The sequence below is a fragment of the Epinephelus moara genome, chromosome 17 (assembly GCF_006386435.1).
Source record: "Epinephelus moara isolate mb chromosome 17, YSFRI_EMoa_1.0, whole genome shotgun sequence".
Classification (NCBI taxonomy): Eukaryota; Metazoa; Chordata; class Actinopteri; order Perciformes; family Serranidae; genus Epinephelus; species Epinephelus moara.
Window position 1 is genome coordinate 31,525,065 of NC_065522.1, and position 19,526 is coordinate 31,544,590.

Below are 19,526 nucleotides of genomic sequence, written 5' to 3' on the forward strand. Positions count from 1 at the left end.
GACTTCCTCAGCTGTTTTTTCGACATGCTATACTATGACTATATTTGACATGCTATACTATGACTATTTTCAACATGCTATACTATGACTATTTTTGACATGCTATACTATGACTATTTTTGACATGTTATACTATGACTATTTTCGACATGCTATACTATGACTATTTTTGACATGCTATACTATGACTATTTTCAACATGTTATACTATGACGTTTTTAGCTGTTTTTTTCGACATGCTATACTATGGCTATTTTCGACATACTATACTATGACTTCCTTAGCTGTTTTTTCGACATGCTATACGATGGCTATTTTTAACATTTTATACTATGACTATTTTCGACATGCTATACTATGACTATTTTTGACATGCTATACTATGACTATTTTCGACATGCTACACTATGACGTTTTTATCAGTATTTTTTGACATACTATACTATGACAATTTTATCACTATTTTCAACATGTTATACTATGACGTTTTTAGCTGTTTTTTTCGACATGCTATACTATGGCTATTTTCGACATACTATACTATGACTTCCTTAGCTGTTTTTTCGACATGCTATACGATGGCTATTTTCGACATACTATACTATGACTTTTTTAGCTGTTTTTTTGACATGCTATACTATGGCTATTTTCGACATGCTATACTATGACTTTTTTCGACATGCTATACTATGGCTATTTTCGACATGCTATCCTATGACGTTTTGAGCAGTTTTTTCAATAAGATATACAATGACTTTTTGTCTTCTTTTTCGACGTACTGTACTATGACTTTTCTTCACTTTTTTCAACATGCTATTCTATGACTGTTTTCGATGTTCTATACTATGACATTTTTAGCAGTATTTTTCGACATGCTATACTATGACTTTTATTCAGGTTTTTTTCGACATACTATACAATTGCTATTTTCGACATAGTATACTATGACGTTTTTAGCAGTTTGTTTGACATACTATACTATGACTTTTTTTCATTTTTTTTACCGACATGCTATACTATGGCTATGTTTGACATACTATACTATGACTTTTTCGACATGCTATACTATGGATATTTTCGACACTCTATACTATGACGTTTTTAGCTGTTTTTTCGACATGCTATGCTGTGACTTTTATTCAGTTTGTTTGATATGCTATACTATGACTTTTTTAGCAGTTTGTTTGACATGCTATACTATGACTTTTATTCAGTTTTTTTTCCGACATGCTATACTATTGCTATGTTTGACATGCTATACTATGACTCTTATTTAGCTTTTTTTTTGGACATGCTATACTATGACGTTTTTAGCTGTTTTTTCCGACATGCTGTACTATGACTTTTTTAGCAGTGTGTTTTACATGCTATACTGTGACTATTTTCAACATGCTATACTATGACTTTTTTCAGTTTTTTTCGATATGCTATACTATGACTATTTTCGACATGCTATACTATGTCGTTTTTAGCAGCTTTTCGACATGCTATACCATCACTATTTTAGACACACTACACTATGACGTTTTCATCAATATTTTTTGACATGCTATACTATGACTATTTTCGACATGCTGTACTATGACTATTTTAGACATGCTATACTATGACGTTAATGGCAGGTATTTTGACATGCTATACTATGACTTATATTCAGTTTTTTTTCGACATGCTATACTATGACTTTCATTCAGTTTTTTTCGACATGCTATACTATGACTTTTTTCAGTTTTTTTCGACATGCTATACGTTGACATTTTTAGCAGTTTGTTTGACATGCTATACTATGACTATTTTCGTCATGCTATACTATGTCGCTTTTAGCAGTTATTTCGACATGCTATACTATCACTATTTTAGACACACTACACTATGACGTTTCATTCAGTTTTTTTTCGACATGCTATACTATGGCTTTTTCAGGGTTTTTTGACATGCTATACTATGACTTTTATTCAGTTTGTTTGACATGCTTTATCTATGACTATTTTCGACTTGCTATACTATAACATTTTTAGCAGTATTTTTTGAAGTAGTTTTTTCAATAATATCAACTATGACGTTTTTAGCAGTTTGTTTGACATACTATACTATGACTTTTTTCGACATCCTATACTATGACTATTTTTGACATCCTATACTATGACGTTTTTAGCACTTTTTTCGACATTGACCATTTTCAACCTGCTATTCTAAGACGTTTGTAGCTGGGGTTTTTAAATGGTATACTTTGATGTTTTTTATCAGTTTTTTCGACATGCTATATTATGACTATCTTCGACATGTTACACTATGACGTTTTTAGCAGTTTTTTCGATATACTACACTATTATGATTTTTGACATGCTATACTATGACATTTTTAGCAGTTTCTTTAATATGATATATTAAGATGTTTTTAGTTGTGTTTTGTTTGACATGGTATACTATGCGATTTTTATCAGTTTTTTCGACATGCTATACTATGACTATTTTTGACATGCTATACTATGACCATTTTCAACTTATTTTTTCGACATACTATAATATGGTGTTCTGAGTACGTTTTTCGACATGCTATACTATGACTATTCTCAACATGCTATACCATTACCTGTTTAGCAGTTTATTTGACATTCTATACTCTAACTGTTTTTGATATGGTATAATGAGACGTTTTTAGCAGTTTTTTCGACATGGTATTCTATGACCCTTTTTGACATGCTATACTATGACTACTTTCGACATGCTATATTATGATGTTTTTAGTAGTTTTTTGACATGCTATACTATGATAGATTTCGACATGCTACCCTGACATTTTGAGCAGTTTTTTCTAGATGCTATAAAATTACTATATTTGATATGCTACACTATGATGTTGTCTGCAGCTTTTTTGACCTGCTATACTGTGACTGTTTTCAACATGCTACACTGGACATTTTGAGCATTTTTCTTCTACATGCTATACTATGACTATATTTGATATGCCACACTGACGTTATTAGCAGTTTTTCGACATCCCATACTATGACCATTTTCGACAAACTATACTATGACATTTTCATCAGTTTTCAATATCCTACAGAATAACTTTTTAGAAGTATTTTCGACATGCTATGCTACGACCATTTTTGACATGCCATACTATGACATTTTTAGCACTTTTTCCAAACTGCTAAACCATGACTATTTTCATCATGCTACACTATGACATTTTTATCAGTTTATTCGACATACTATACTATGACCATTTTCAACATTCTATACTAAGACTTTTTTTCCAGTTTTTTCGACATGCCATACCATATTATGACGTGTTTAGCACTTTTTGCAACATGTTATACTATGACTATTTTCAACATGCCATAATGTGACGTTTTGAGCAGTTTTCTCGACATGTTTTTCTATGACCATTTTCGACAAACTATACTATGACATTTTCATCAGTGTTTTCAATATCCTACAGAATAACTTTTTAGAAGTATTTTTGACATGCTATGCTACGACCATTGATGACATGCCATACTATGACGTTTTTAGCACTTTTTCCAAACTGCTAAACCATGACTATTTTCGACATGCTATACTATGACTATTTTCGACATACTAAACTATGACGTTTTTAGCAGGTTTTTTGACATGCTATGCTATGACTATTTTCGACATGCTATACTATGACATTTTTAGCATTTTTTTCGACATGCTATACTATGACTGTTTTCATCATGCTTCACTATGTCATTTTTATCAGTTTATTCGACATACTATACTATGACCATTTTCAACATTCTAGAAAAATACTTTTTTTTTAGTTTTTTCGACATGCCATACCATACTATGACGTGTTTAGCACTTTTTGCAACATGTTATACTATGACTATTTTCAACATGCCATAATGTGACGTTTTGAGCAGTTTTTTCGACATGTTTTTCTATGACTATTTTTGACGTGCTATACTATGACAGTTTAAGCATTTTTTTCAACATCCTCTATTGTGACTAATTTCAACCAGCCATTCTATGACTATTTTTGACATGCTATACTATGATATTTTTAGCACTTTTTTCGACATGCTATAAATGTGACGTTTTGAGACGTTTTTTCGACATGCTTTTCCGTGACTATTTTCGATATGCTCTACGTTGACGGTTTAAGCAATGTCTTCAACAAGCTATACAATGACCATTTTCGACATGCTATACTATGACGTTTTTTATCAGTTTTTTCGATATGCTATGCTATGATGTTTTTCGGCATGCTATAATATGATGTTTTGAGCAGGTTTTTCGTCATGCTATACTATGACGGTTTAACCAGTTATTTTGACATGCTCTACTATGATATTTTCAACAAGTGTTTTCAACATACCATACTATGATGTTTTTAAAACTTTTTCAGCATGCTATACTATGACATTTTTAACGCTTTTTTTCAACATACTATCCAATGACTTTTTTGACATACTAAACTGTGATCTTTTGAGCAGAGTTTTTCACATAACATACAATGACCTTTAAACACTTTCTTCGACATACTAAACTGTTACTTTTTCAACACTTTTTTCGACATACTAAACTATGACGACTTTAACACTTTTTTTCAACATACTATATTATGATTTTTTTCATTCCATACTATGTTTTTAACAGTTCTTTTTTTTTTTTTTTTACATAAAATACTATGACGTTTTTGACACATTTTTCAACATGCTACACATTGACTCTTTCTGACATGCTGTATGCTTACTATGATGTTTTTTGACATACTATACTATTACTTTATTTGATATACTATACTACGATTTTTTTCAAGGTTCTATACTATGATGTTGCTAACACTTTTTTTTGACATAATATACTATGACTTTTTTTACATACTATACAATGACGTTTTTTAACACCTTTTTCAACATGCTATACATTGACTCTTTCTGACATTTGTAACAGGTTTTTTTGGCATACTATACTTTGACATTTTCTAGCATACTTTACTATGACATTTTTGTCTCACTATACTATCACATTTTTTAGCATACTATACTTGACATTTTTTTTTGCAAACTGACTTTTTATGTTATTTTTGCTACTACACTATGATATTTTTGAGCATACCATACTATCACATTTTCAGACTACTATACAGTGACATTTTTACCATACTATATTGNTTTAGCATACTATACTTGACTTTTTTTTTTTGCAAACTGACTTTTTATGTTATTTTTGCTACTACACTATGATATTTTTTGAGCATACCATACTATCACATTTTCAGACTACTATACAGTGACATTTTTACCATACTATATTGATATTTTTTGGTATACTATACTCGGACATTTTTTTTAGCACACTATACTAAGACATTTTTAGCATATTATCCTAGTCATTTTTGGCACATTACATAGACGACTATACAGTGACATATTTAGCATTCTATATTCACATTGTTTGGCATACTATACGATTACATTTTGTGTCATACTGTACTACGACATTTTCAGATGTACTTTTCAGTGACATTTTTAGCATACTGTAATATGACTTTTTTTTTTACCATATATACTAAGACATTTGTTAGCATATCGTTCTATGACATTTTTGGCATACTATACCATGATATTGTCTATGGCTTTCATACTGTATTATATATTACATGTTTACTTTTAATTTTGGGTGTGATTAAGTAGCAAATACGATTCTCTTCATCTTTCTGTAGGTCAAGCCAGATGTGTGAGGGGACAAAACTGAAATAAAATGAGCAGAAAAGAAGACATTTGTTGAGCTGTTGTAACAGGCTTTCTCATCATTAGCACTGCTTTATGACACAGTGGACTGATCATCATTTATTATCTTACATCAGCATAATATTTACAGAACAACATCATCATCACTCAGTTTCTCATAATAATGTTTGAACAAATTCTTTCTCAGCTTCAAACTGATATATTTTGTTATTACCACAAACCAAATGATTCATTTTGACATTAAATGTTCATTGTTCCAACAACATGTCAGTTTATCTGGTTAGGTCCACAAATAACAGGAGATTTCTTTATTTGATGATGATAATTAGATTTTTGAGAGCATTTCTGGAAGCCCTGCGACTCAGTTGGTGCTGCTGATAAATTCAGTGTGAAGTCTTCTGACTGGCTGGTCGTGTGGAGGGGGCGGAGCCAGAGGCCTGGAGGAGAAGAATAACATTCAAGATCAGCATCTTTTCCGCCTGTAGTGGGGGTGATTTTAACCAGTATATGGGTCATTTGTTAGCCTGTGTCTCCATTCACAGTGATGTGAATGATGTGCGAGCAGATCCTGTTTGCAGTGCACCCAGTGATGTACAGACAACTCTCACTGTGAGCACTGATACTGAAATAAAAAACTAAAAACATGATGATTCTCAGCCTGGGTCTGCAGCCTCTTTTTTCTATGATGAGTGGAATTATAGATGTTTATTATGGATGGACATCAGAGATAATGATATCCTCTGCTCACCTTTACCCCTCCTCTTCCTCGTCCACTGAAGACAGTGGTCATTCCTTTGCTCGTGGGGACATGTCGGAGGCTGCGTGTTCTTGCCACTTTCAGCTCTGACAGAAGCTCTGGGCTGGACAGGGACAGGGACAGACGTGCTGCACACAAACAAAACAGACAACAAACTCAATGTTCTGTAGAAAATCATAATATTGTAAAAACTGTGATAAAAAAAACAAAAACTCGACAAATACTGTGATAATAAATTAAAATGTAATGCTTCAAAGTCCAGTCTGAATTTATGTTTAGGATCATTTCCACTCAACCATCGCCTCTCAGTGTGAAGCACACACAGTAATAGCAACAGTAATCCTCTCCATCAGAGGGCGCTGTTTACTGTAAAGTGAGCTGTTAAACATCAGCTTCACCTTTCATGTTCTATAAAGTGACATCCAGCTCACCTTGTCTGTTGTTGCAAGGAGAAGATGAGCAGGAGGAGGATGAGGAGCTGCAGGGGGAGGCGAAGGGGGACGGACTGAAGGGGGAGCGCAGAGGAGGGGGGGAGGAGGCCGCAGAGGAGACGACACTGGATTCACTGGCGTCACTGCGAGACTGAAATCTGTTCAGACGCTCTGGAAGCAAAAAGACAAAGATGAGACGGATGAGAGGAAGACGGAGACAATGAGCTTTTTGTGGTCACTTGATGTCTCTGTAGTTGTTTTGTATATTGTGGTTGTGCAGAGACTCTTTTGGGTCGTTTTGTTTCTCTTTATGGTTGGTTGGTTGGTTATGGCTGTAGTTGTGTTTATCTTCAATGTGGTCATTTTTGTGTTTTGCGCTCATGTTATATCTCCTCATAGTTGTTTTGTGTCTCTTTGTGGTTGTGTCAAGTTTCTTTTCAGTTGTCTTGCATCGCGTGGGGTGGTTTTTGTTTCTCTGTGGTCGTCTTATGTCTTTTTGTGGTTGTTTTGAGTCTCTCTTTGCCTGCTTGTCCCTTTCAGTTATCCATCCCTGTAAAAAGAGGGGACGGGAGACAGAGAGAAGGACGTATTTTTTACCTTGTAGAAACTCTGCTTGCAGCTGTGGACTTCTCAGAGACAGAGGAGGAAGAGGAGGAGGAGATGATGAAGAGGAGAGGAGCTGAGTGTCTGGTGCAGCCGTCACCGAGGTAGAAGTTACTGATGGAGACGAAGGTGGTGATGAAGACTTCATGATGAGTGTCTGCAGTGGTTGGAGCTATAAAGAGATTTCATCTGTTAGTAACTGTAGATCTGTGTTTATGGAGCACCTCAGATCATTATTATTGATAAGGTAAGATTTAATGAATATTGTAAAAGATGTCCTCTAGGTAAAATAATAACCTGGCCCACCACCTGCAGGGACTGGCATTGGGGCCGGGTGCGCAGGCAGGGGCAGGGACCCAGGCATGCTGACCTCTGGCAGCGCAGACTAGCTCATGGAACGTCACCTCTCTGGCGGTGAAGCAACGGGAACTGGTGCAGGAGGTGAAGTGGTCCCAACTAGATGAAGGTGGGTTCACCTTCTGGAACCAAACTCCTGGAGAGGGGCTGGACTCTCGCCTTCTCTGGAGTTGCCCAGGGTGAGAGGTGCCGGGTGGGTGTGGGGATACTTATGAGCTCTTGGTTGAGTGCTGCTGTGTTGGATTCGCTGAGAGGAAGTCTCTGACTGTTGTTTGTGCTCATGTACCAAACAGCAGTTCAGAGTACCTGGCCTTCCTGTAGTCTCTGAAAGTTGTTCTTTCAGAGCACAGTGACGATGGTCGATGGTCGACGGTCGACTTTGTGGTCGTATCATCAGATCTGCGGCTATGTGTCATGGACACTTGGATGAAGAGAGGAGCAGAGCTGTCAACTGATCACCACCTGGTGGGGAGTTGGATCAGATGGCAGTCACCCTGTTGTAAGGGTGAACTGGGAACATTTGGCTGAGGCCTCCTGTCCATGAGGTCTTCAACTCCCGCCTCGTGCATCTCGGAGGAGGTTGAGGACATGGAATCCAAGTGGTCCATGTTGAAAACCATCACCGTGGAGGCTGCTGCCAAAGGTTGTGGTTGGACAGTCGATTGTGCCCGTTGTGGAGCATGCACTGGGGCGGTTTGCAGCCAAATGTGAAGCAGTCGAGATGAGATTCAGCACCTCCAAATCTGAGGCCATGGTTTTCTGCTGGAAAACGATGGATTGTTCCCTCCAGGTTGGGAGAGAGTTACTGCCTCAGGCAAAGGAGTTAAAGTATCTTGAGGTCTTGATCACGAGTGAAGATAAAACAGAGCGTGAGATAATCAGGCCTTTGGCTTGCATCAGCAGGGATGTGGGCGATGCGCCGGACTGAGCCGGAAGGCGAGGCTCTTAATTTACTGGTACATTTACGTTTACCTCATAAGTGGAAATTTTCTGAAAGCTCCAAGTTCATGACTTTATGTAGGCGACTTCCCATGTCGTTAACATGTGTTCACTAGTTCCATGTGAATACTGCAAGTATTTTGTGTTATGTTAGCTTGTTAGCAATTTGTTTGTGTTTACAAGCAGGCTAACATGAGCCAATATTTCCCATCTACAACCACAGTGTCACAATATATTTCACATGTCACTTTTCACTCTAGGATTTTCTTCAGGACCAGGGGCATTGGATTTATTATTTGGGGCACTGAGATGGATAAAATTAGCTAGCGCACAGCTTTGGGGCCTCTTCGCCTTACTCCTAGCCACTCAGAGATTACATTGCAAGGCAGCTCTTCAAACACCTTCAGTCAGCAGCTTTAGCAGCTTGATTTCAGCAAGCACTAAGTGAAGGTTTGTCTCCACTGGGCTGCTACTGCAAAACTTAACAAACCCACAGCATGTGTGGACTGTAGATACTGCCGTTACCAGACAAGCTAACATTAGCTACTGTTGCACACTGTCAACAATGTCGTGGGGCTTAAGACAATTAAGAAACTCAGGAATGGGCATAACGTCACATCCACTGGATTTTCCTGGAGTATTTACCCCAAGTCCTTTGAATAGAAACCTATCCACAGGCTGTGGGAGGCAACTGAGGAAGTCAGGAAAGGTCTCAGTGTTTACGTCACGTTACAACCTGTTCATCAGCTGGCAATAAAGACTTGTTAAAACATGTAAAAACTCATATGCAGAACCTTTACGTACTCAAATAAATGTTCTGAGGTTAATGTGAGGACAGCAGAGGAACGTCCAGAGTAAATAATAACGTCCTTAGTACCAATGATACTGTCGATCAGAGAGTGAAGACGAGGCGAGGTGGAGCCTGATCACTGAATCCTGTGTGACCTGGTCTCTCTGAGTGTGAAACTACCAACTCGTCTTTTTCACTTGTGTGTTTGGACCCCTCAGAGGAAACATTAACTGTCCTGCTTCAAAGGAAACTCCCAGTTCTCCCAGTTCTCCCAGTTAATACTCACTGACTGGTGTGAAGCTGCAGCTCCTCCGCCCGGCTCGTCACAGCAGCTGAATGGGGACTTCCTGCAGCCGGGACAAAGTCTGTGCAGCTCTACCTCACTTTACCACACGCCACAACTCTGTGTGTGTGTGTGTGTGTGCGTGCGTGCGTGCGTGCGTGTGTGTGTGTGTGTGTATGCGTGTGTGTGTGTGTGTGTTTGCTTTCAGAGAAAACTTCATGCAAAACACACACGACTCAAAAGTCCACATTAATTATTGACATGTTTTTAATGACACTGTTGCCATGGATACCAGGAAGGAAAGAAAGTCAGCTGGACTTTTACCCTCCATACATTCATTCATTCATTCATTCATCTCTTCCTGGAAGCTGATATGATCAATAATTTAGCATCAAACATCATGATCAAAATCTGATTATTATTTAAACCTGAATTTTAACTGTAAAATCACTGCAGATAAATGTTTCTTTCTGTTGTGAAGAACTTCAGTGACCACGAGCATCATCAAGGATGATCGAGCACAATCAACAAAAATCACTTAAGATAGAAATATTATACTTTAGTTTGTTGTCTCTGTGGGTTCAATTTCCTGTATGACACATTTTAAAGGAAATTGGTGATTGTGTTTTACGCAAAAACAAAACTGATAAAAGTGTTTCGTCATAGAGACCAGATACAGCCCTGACTGTGTCTCTGACAGTTTTGTCTCTTTATAATAAGTTTTGTCTCTTTGTCGTAGTTTTGTCTCTTTATAATAAGTTTGCATCTCTTTGTCGTAGTTTTGTCTCTTTATAAGTTTGCATCTCTTTGTCGTAGTTTTGTCTCTTTATAATAAGTTTGCATCTCTTTGTCGTAGTTTTGTCTCTTTACATAAGTTTGCATCTTTGTCGTAGTTTTGTCTCTTTTCATAAGTTTGCATCTCTTTGTCGTAGTTTTGTCTCTTTATAATAGGTTTAGTCTCTTTGTCGTAGTTTTGTCTCTATAATAAGTTTGCATCTCTTTGTAGTTTTGTCTCTTTATAATAAGTTTGCATCTCTTTGTCGCAGTTTTGTGTCTTTGTCGTAGTTTTGTCTCTTTGTCACAGTTTTGTCTCTTTATAATAAGTTTGCATCTCTTTGTCATACTTTGTGTGTCTTTGCCACAGTTTTGTGTCTCTGTCATGGTTTTGAATCTCTGTAGTTGTTTTGTGTCTCTTCATGGTCTCAAATGTTACCGAAGGCCAACACTAAGTTTATGGAACGCTGAGAAAACGTTTGTAACATTTGTCAGGAAAATTAACCAGACATGTCCCACGTCTCTTTTTCTTTAATAAAAAATGAAACAAAACCAAGTGTATTCATTATTTACAACAGTAACACGGTACATTATCTGGCTGATCTTACTGTCTGGTGTGCAGATACAGGTGTGGACAAAACAAACACACAACTCTGAAATAACCAGACATCGTCAAACACTCCTACAGCAGCTCATATTAGCATTTGAACTCATGTTAGCTTTGTAGCTTGCTCCTTTCACTGAACTAATTAAGACATTTGATCTTATTTATTAAATCAGTAAAACGGCTCATTACATTTCAGTTTGTCTTCAGATGAAACAACCAGATAAAACATGGAGGAGCTGGGAGGTGGATTTCTTTTGAGCCAAGCTAGCTGTTCCCACCTATTTCCAGTCTTTATGCTAAGCTAAGCTAATCAGCTGCTGGCGTCATATGTCCTCTGTATGTGAGTGTCCATCTGCTCTATCAGAAGCCCATATGTCAGGACAATGAGACAGTTCACAGGTGTTTCGAACTGTAAACCACCGAGAACAGGTAACACCATCCCATCATCATCATCACCATCATCACCATCACCAAGGTGACGAGGCAGCAGTTAGAGCGTCCACTTCAAACACCTATGAACACGCAGAGGATAAAGAGAGAGGTCAGAACATTAGAAACCCCACTGAATATAATACAGTTCAGTTTAACGATGACCTCAGTGATAAAACAAAAACCAACAGAACAGTGTCAACAAAAACTCAACATTACGAACTGGATATAGATCAGCTTTATGGATAGCATTATTCTGCACAGGTGTACCTAATAAAGTGGACACTACGTGGTGAGACATACACATAAATGGAGCCCAAAGTCCACAGAGACAGCGCTGCTTTACAACGATATACTGCCAATAAAAGCACGAAGCTTCACTTTACCTTCAAACAGATTCACATTCTGAGACCAAAGTTTATCTTCCACACTATACACACACATCAGAGTCCGTGTACGTCTATCACTGTGAGGACCAGATTTAAGATTTGGACAATGAAAGAAGGGACATTTCTGCAAAGTGAAGAGTGAGGACATTTCGGCTGCTGGTGGTGGTGGTGGGCCAAAATGAACGAACAAATCTTTTCGAACAACTCTTCTCAGTGTCAGGTATGTGCTGCAGGGTTCATGCACATTTTCAACGACAAAATTGATAAACTTTTCCATGACTTTTCAAGAACCAACAATAAAGATTTATTTTTAAATGATGACTGGTGACGCATTGAAGAGAAGCTGTGTGTGGGGCGGGCAGCATGACATGTCCACAGACATTTACTACACCAGAGCATCAGGGAGAACCTGACACCATATTTTGCAAAAAGTATCAAAACTCAAATGGTTCAATAATTTTTCATGAATCAACTCGAAGGAGTCGATACTGTGAATAGAATCGGTCTGTCCATCACTGGCCACCGGTCCTCAGGGACCTTACGTCTAAATGTTCAGACTTGGTTTTCAGCTTCAGATTAGATTTAGGTTGAGTTCAGGCTGAGGTCTCAGTAATGTATGATATTAACAATGGTCCTCAGAAGTACAGAAAGACAAACGTGTATGTGTACCTTGTCTCTCTGTGAGTACATAGACACTTGCTGCTGCAGTAGCGCCCCCCGCAGGTGGTACAGGTGTAGTGAGAGGGAAAACCACAGACACAGCAGAAGTGACGGGGGGGCAGAGACGAGGGAGGGGCCGCTGCAGACAGGTAGTTCGGCTCCGGCCTCTCCGACAGGTTCTACCAATCAGAGGACAGAGCAGGAGTCAGCTGACAACACACCCTCAGCCAATGAGAGAGTAGGAAAAGAGTGAATCAGTGTGACCCACCTCTTCCTCCAGCAGCGTGGTGAAGTTCTTCCTGAAACGCTGCTTAAAGTGATCGCCCCTCGTCTTCCTCTTCTTCTTCTCTGGACACATAGAGACAGAAGAAGGAGAACTTATAACTGTTGTATAATGTCAGTAATCATCTGTCCCCCAAGGGAGGACACGAAGGGACAATATAGACAAGACAGAAACGCCTGTTTTTAGTGATAACATTTTTGCAAAATAAGGACAAATTTTGTAAAGTGGGGACATTTTTGCAACATGAGGACATTTTTAGAGAGCGAAGACATTTTTGCAAAGCGAGGACATTTCTGGAATTCTAAGAAATTTTTGCAAATTAGGGACAACTTTGGAAAGTTGGGACATTTCTGAAAAGTAAAAATATTTTTACAAAGTAAGGACATTTCTGGAACACAAGGACAATTATAAGGAGCATAAGGAGATTTTTGCAACGTGAGGACAATTTTGCAACGTGAGGACATTTCTGGAATTCTATGATATTTTTGTAAATTAAGGACAATTTTGGAAGCTTGGGACACGTTTGGAAGGTAGGACATGTTTGGAAAGTGAAGACATCTTTCCAAAGTGAGGACATTTATGGAAGGTGAGGACACGTTTGGAAGGTAGGACATGTTTGGAAAGTGAAGACATTTTTCCAAAGTGAGGACATTTGTGGAAGGTGAGGACATGTTTGGAAGGTAGGACATGTTTGGAAAGTGAAGACATTTTTGCAAAGCTAGGACATTTATGGAATTCTAGGAAATTTTTGCAAATTAGGGACAATTTTGGAAAATCAGGACATTTCTGAAAAGTAAAAATATTTTTTCCAAAGTGACAACATTTCTGGAACACGAGGACATTTTACAAAATGAGGACACTTTTGCTAAGTAAAGACATTTCTAGGATTCCAGGACGTTTTTTGGAAAGTGAGTCCAGGTCACTCTTGGAATGTGAGGACATTTTTGCAAAGTGAGGACATTGTCTCACCTGGTTCTTCTGTCTCACTGAAGGCAGGAAGGCGGGCAGTAGGACCTGGGGGAGGGAGGGAGGACAGAGGGTCGTCCTGGAAACACAAAACAACATGACCACCGAAAAACTGTCTTCAAAGTCCCGCTAAAGCAAAACTAAACGTGTAATTAAAAACAGTTTGTCACACCAAAGAAAAGTGTGTCATTAACCAACCAGCCAAATGTAAATTATTAAACAATCACCACGTTTATAAAATTAGGATTTAAAATCATGAAAAATGAGCAGCCGCTGCACAGTGACAGACTCTCGTCAAAAGCTAACACAGCAACACAGTGCTTTTTGTTTTCTGCAATACTGAAAGTGGCCACTGGGAAAGATTGCAGGTGAGGCTGTTCAACTGTTTGTCATCAAAAGTCTGCTCGATGACACACTGGAGTCATCCTCATCATAACTCCTCCCCTACTGTATGAATACTACTGACGTCAGAGCTCAGAGTATCAGTGTTGTTTCTTTCGACCACTGTGTGTGAGCAGTGAGGTTGTGAAGTCCCACAAGCTCCTCGAGCTCTCTGAGCTCTCTCAGTCTAATCCATACACAAATAAACATCTCTGTTACATGTCACAGTCATATTAACACAAACTTAACAGCCGTCACTAACAGACCATCAGACTTAAGGCCCTGACACACCAAGCCGACGGTCGTCCGTCGACCAAAGTCGGGCCGTCGGTGAGCGTCTGTTGCCCTAGTTTTTGCGGTGTGTCCCGCACCGTCAGCACTTTGGCGTCGGCGGCTTTTCGGCCGATTGAGCATGTTGAATCAGCGGCAGAGCTTGTCGGTGAGAGAGATCACTCTGATTGGCTGTTCAGGTTTTACTTCCTCGCCCCTGTAGCGAGTGAATCTGCCTGTAGTGAAACCGGGGCTAACTGGTGCTTCCTCCTCAGGCGTACATGCTACTTGGCCGTCGGATGTAGTCCGTGTAGTGTGTTCAAATGCAACTGACACAGGGCGACGTGAGACGATGTAGACGACGCAACAGTTGGCTTTCGTCGCCGCTAGTTCTTTCATGTCGGTTTGGTGTGTCCGCACCTTTACAGCCTGAATCTTACCCATCTTCGGCCCGGGTGTCGTACGTGTAACTGTGCTACTGGCTTAACTGCCAGAGTCTGTCGATTCCAGGTTCCCAGAAAAGCCGCTCAGTCTGACTCCACACTTCAGTCTTCTCACGTGTTATCAACAAGTATTTTCTAACAAATTTAATGTACATAACAAAACACAGACCATCGTCCTCGTAACAACATCAACACACACACTTATTACGAATGAAAGGTCTTTTTCCACAGAGGCAGCAGATTCACACTGACACACCTGGAAGTTGTCTTTCTCCAGAGCCTCCAGCTGCCTGGTCAGTCTCCTCTGTCGGGTGGCTTCATCCAAAACTCTGCGCTGCCCGGCCTCCACCCGAGCTGACACACACACACACACACACACACACAGATTTTACATCACTGTGCTGAGTGTGAATGACTCCGCTGCAGTTTTAATGTAACCTTAAATATAAACCAAACTCAATTATAAAAACTGGTAATTTAATGTTCCCCAACATTCAGGCTGAAACCTTATAAAGCGTCATATATTAGTTGAGGACTTGTTATGAACCAAAGTAGCATTCAGCTGACTCTGGAGCCTAATACATAAAATAAAAATAAATATCTTCATCTTCGTCTCACACAGAGACAGAATATAAGAAGAATGGAAATATATTTTAAAAACTGTACTTTACCTCTAATCTTCGTGTCATGACAATTTAGACAAATAACCACTTGTCTCAGAACCAAACTGCGTTATAACAACTGGTACTCTTATATTTCTTCACATTTTAGTTGTTAACTGAAACTTTTGAAAATGTCTCTTAATCATTTACGACTTGTTATGAACTTAACTTAATTTCAGCGGACGATGGACCCTTAAGACTTTATTTATTTCAATAAAATACCCAGACATCCTCCACTTATCCCACTGATGCAAACCGCTGAGATCGGGTTCCGCAGATGCGGATTTGACTCACTCTGGTGTCACTTATAGGAATAATACACACGCCGAATTTATCATGTTTCCATAAAAAATATTAATCCGTAACGGCAACAACAAATATAGCATCGATCGTTTAGAAAACCACAGTGCCGTTTCAAGTTTACGTTTTGTGAGTTAGCCTCTGTTAGCCGCAGCTAACATGTATGAAAACAGACAAAAAAGCGAACACAGGAAACGTTAACGCGCATTAACACCTTCAACACTTTGATTTATCACATACTTCAATGTGTGAAGCAGCTCAGCGACATTTTAATGTAGAATTTGTCTCAAATTAAACAGAACTCACCGGAACCTTTCTTCTCAAGCACCATGTTTTCTGTCACTTCCTCTCTACGGCAGCCGCAGAGGTACCAAATCAGTCGAAGCGCGTATTTCTTTACGACAGCTCCACAGATTCACATTTACAAACAGAGACACTTACAGAACAACATTAAGGGAAACAATATCTTAACCATATTATTTTTATGATGTACTAAAGGTAAAATGATGCAGTAGCTGGGTTGTTGTGATTTTCTTTGCTACGTAGAGCCACGAGGGACATCACTGCTATCAGTTGACCGCGTTTCTGTGTCTTTGTCGCCGCCTGGTGGGGACAGTTCAACTGTTTCTGAATTCAACGGGTTTATAAAACCATTTGAAGTCTGCTTTGAACGTGAAAAAGGACCCATATAGATCAGTTGCCATTATTATTAGTTAATACAAATAATTTTAAAGGAAAAAAGATTCTGTAGCGTTGGTGAACACGGTGTCTTTGTGCACAAAATACTCTGACTGAACATGAAGAAATGTGAACTCTGCCACTGCAAACAGAGGAGTGTGAACAGACTAAAACAAGAGTTAAAAGTCAGAACTACAACAAGGGCCAGCTTCTGCTCATCTTAAAAAAACAATAAAAAAAAACATTATTGTAAATTAGATTAAAAAAATTTTTTTATCATAAATTAGATGAAAAATAGGATTGAGGGACTAAAATAATTAGATGTAAGTCTCAGACCATGTGGTGTGATTAAAAAGCTTCAAAACAAACTGTTAAATGGACTTCAGGCAGCATCTCTGCAGCGTTCACCAGTTCAGATCAAAACTTTTTTAATAAAAATAAAAGTAGGGATGTTCCTTGGGACTTATCTTCTTAACATTTAAACAGAGGCTTAAATTATGACTAGCTTAGTCTAAGAAAAAGATGGAGTACATTTTCATCTGTAGCGTTAAACATTGTCCCAGAAAATACTGACTATATCATGAGAGCCAATTTTTCAGTAACCAAACTGTATTTTTAACGTTGCTGAAACGTGTGACACATTGTCCCAAAAACCATGGAAACAGCTCACTAAATAAAAGTTAACATACACAATTTATTGGAAACAAAAAAGCTTTAGGGAAATTAATCTTTCAGATACGAGCCTGAAATTTGCAGCTGCATTTTAACACACAAAATATAAAAATAATAATGAAATTCTCCCTGCTTGACTATTCTTTCTGGTGCTGACTTGCGAAGGAAGCAACATTTAATCGACTTGTCAACTTATTGCACACAACCCTACGTACGACAAAATTTAACGCCAAAATCAAACCAGTAGAGACTATTTAATTTGTGGTTATTTATCAGATGTATGAAAATTGTTAATATTTATATCATAGTTTTATCTGGTATCTTCCCACTGTTTGTAACAAAAATTCAATGATTTATAATTCCAAATGACTTTTCCAAAAATGTGTAATTAATTTACTATCTGCATGACTTTTTCAAAAATTGATTATTATTTTAATAATTCCACTACTTTTCCTAAATCAAATTAATTACTGTGCGATTCCCATGTCTTTTCCAGCCCTGGAAAACATGACTGTGAAATTCCATTACTTTTCCAGGTTTTCCATGACCATGGGAACCCTGGACAATGAAAAAAAAAAAAAAAAAAATCAACATAATGAAAATTAGTCATCGAATGTTTTGTATTTTAAACTTTGCAGCAGCTCCAGAAAACAGAAGTTGATAGAAAACTTTTATTTTTCAAATGTCCAATTTTTTTTCCAACATGAGCTCAATAATGTCTAAACTCTGCAACAGCTTCACTTTCCCCGACACAGAAAACAAACGCACCCCGCTGTGACAGTAAAATTATTTATTCAAATCTCAAAACTTTATTTGCTCAGTCATTAACAAATAATTTAATGCAGTTTGTACAAAGCCAGAGACAGTTGAATCCTCGTATCAACAGGCACGCATGGAGAGAAAATGAAGGCAGCGTCAGGTGGAAACCTCGTAAGTCCAGTTTTTGTGGAGCTGCTCCTCAAAAGCATCAAAACACAACAAAAGGAAATAAACACTGAGAGGAGACGACGGCTTCACGCCAACGAGACAATACTCGACTACATGATGGAAACAAAGATCCAAAGAACAAAATGAATTTAAAACACATTGAAGAATAAAACATGAAAATATAAAAGGCCTTTAGTGTTTCTCAGTTTAAAAATATCTCTAACACTCCGTTCACACACTTTACTCCTCAGACTTGTCAACATTAAAATACTTTTTAAATATTCTATCTTAATTTTGCTCTTATGTCTCTCTTGATGTCTCTGACACATCAGAGTAACCCGTGGTTCTCATCATGCCTAGCTACACTGCTGGTTGCCACGGTAACCCCAGCATCACCCAGCATCACCCAGGTGGCGAGCGAGAGGCGCCTTTTTGTGGTTGATGTTACTCAAAGCTGCTGTGGAACAATCACGAACTTTAGTCTGCAACAACGTTGTTTTTGGAGTTTGATGGAGTGTAACAGCAGCGAGGTGATGCTAACACACACACACGCGCACACACACACACACACACACACACACACACACACACACACACACACACAGGTGGAGTGGAGTGTGTTCTGATTGCATAGTTTCAGGTAGTGTAAAAAAAATAAGGCAGCACGGTGTTACGTGATTTAAACTCTGACAAGCGACTCTTACTTTGAAATGCTCATCTGAAGTTACCAAATGAAGATAAATAGAGTGACTCTTATTTTGAAATGTTCTGCAATGATGCATTCAGGGACCTCTATGAAAATCTGTTACACCTGCACCATGTGATCTAATCCAATCAGAAATAATACAATCTGCAGGGAAAATTAAAGTCAGGGTGGGAAATGTTCGGAGACGATGCATTCAAGGTCATCACGGCTACTCCTCCGTCCTGTCCGTTTCTATCAGGGATGATGAGGTTGACACACACTCACTCACTCTCACACACACAGACACACACACAGACACACACGCACAGTAGACCAGTTGAAGTGGTTGGTGTGTCTGATTGGCTCTTTAAACACACACACACACACACACACACACACACACACACACACACACACACACACACGTCCTGTAGGTGTGTCTCCTAGGGGTCCACGAAGGACACCATGATGTATCTGGTCCCTTTGGTGGTAGGCAGACCCTCATGGTAGT

At 38.5% G+C, this 19,526-nt stretch overlaps 3 protein-coding genes across 3 annotated transcripts in view; all 3 read right to left on the reverse strand.

Moving 5' to 3' along the window:
* Window positions 1–5,775: 5,775 nt before the first annotated feature.
* Window positions 5,776–9,990, reverse strand: LOC126404383 (uncharacterized). The gene is made up of 5 exons (XM_050067587.1): window positions 9,893–9,990; window positions 7,515–7,692; window positions 6,918–7,088; window positions 6,478–6,614; window positions 5,776–6,166 (listed from the first exon to the last, which is right to left on the reverse strand). The coding sequence occupies exons 2-5, from the start codon at window positions 7,666–7,668 to the stop codon at window positions 6,113–6,115; spliced, it is 516 nt and encodes a 171-aa protein (XP_049923544.1). The 5' UTR covers window positions 7,669–7,692; window positions 9,893–9,990; the 3' UTR covers window positions 5,776–6,112.
* A 1,188-nt stretch (window positions 9,991–11,178) lies between these two features.
* znhit1 (zinc finger, HIT-type containing 1) lies at window positions 11,179–16,511 on the reverse strand. Its single transcript, XM_050067590.1, has 6 exons — window positions 16,360–16,511; window positions 15,348–15,445; window positions 14,001–14,076; window positions 13,017–13,096; window positions 12,758–12,927; window positions 11,179–11,782 (listed from the first exon to the last, which is right to left on the reverse strand). The coding sequence occupies exons 1-6, from the start codon at window positions 16,382–16,384 to the stop codon at window positions 11,761–11,763; spliced, it is 471 nt and encodes a 156-aa protein (XP_049923547.1). The 5' UTR covers window positions 16,385–16,511; the 3' UTR covers window positions 11,179–11,760.
* A 1,667-nt stretch (window positions 16,512–18,178) lies between these two features.
* plod3 (procollagen-lysine, 2-oxoglutarate 5-dioxygenase 3) overlaps window positions 18,179–19,526 on the reverse strand; it is an 18,803-nt gene continuing 17,455 nt past the window's right edge. Inside the window, exon 19 of the mRNA XM_050067442.1 lies at window positions 18,179–19,526. This exon is cut by the window's right edge and continues 88 nt beyond it. Within this exon, the coding sequence (XP_049923399.1) occupies window positions 19,459–19,526 (68 nt within the window). The 3' untranslated portion in view covers window positions 18,179–19,458.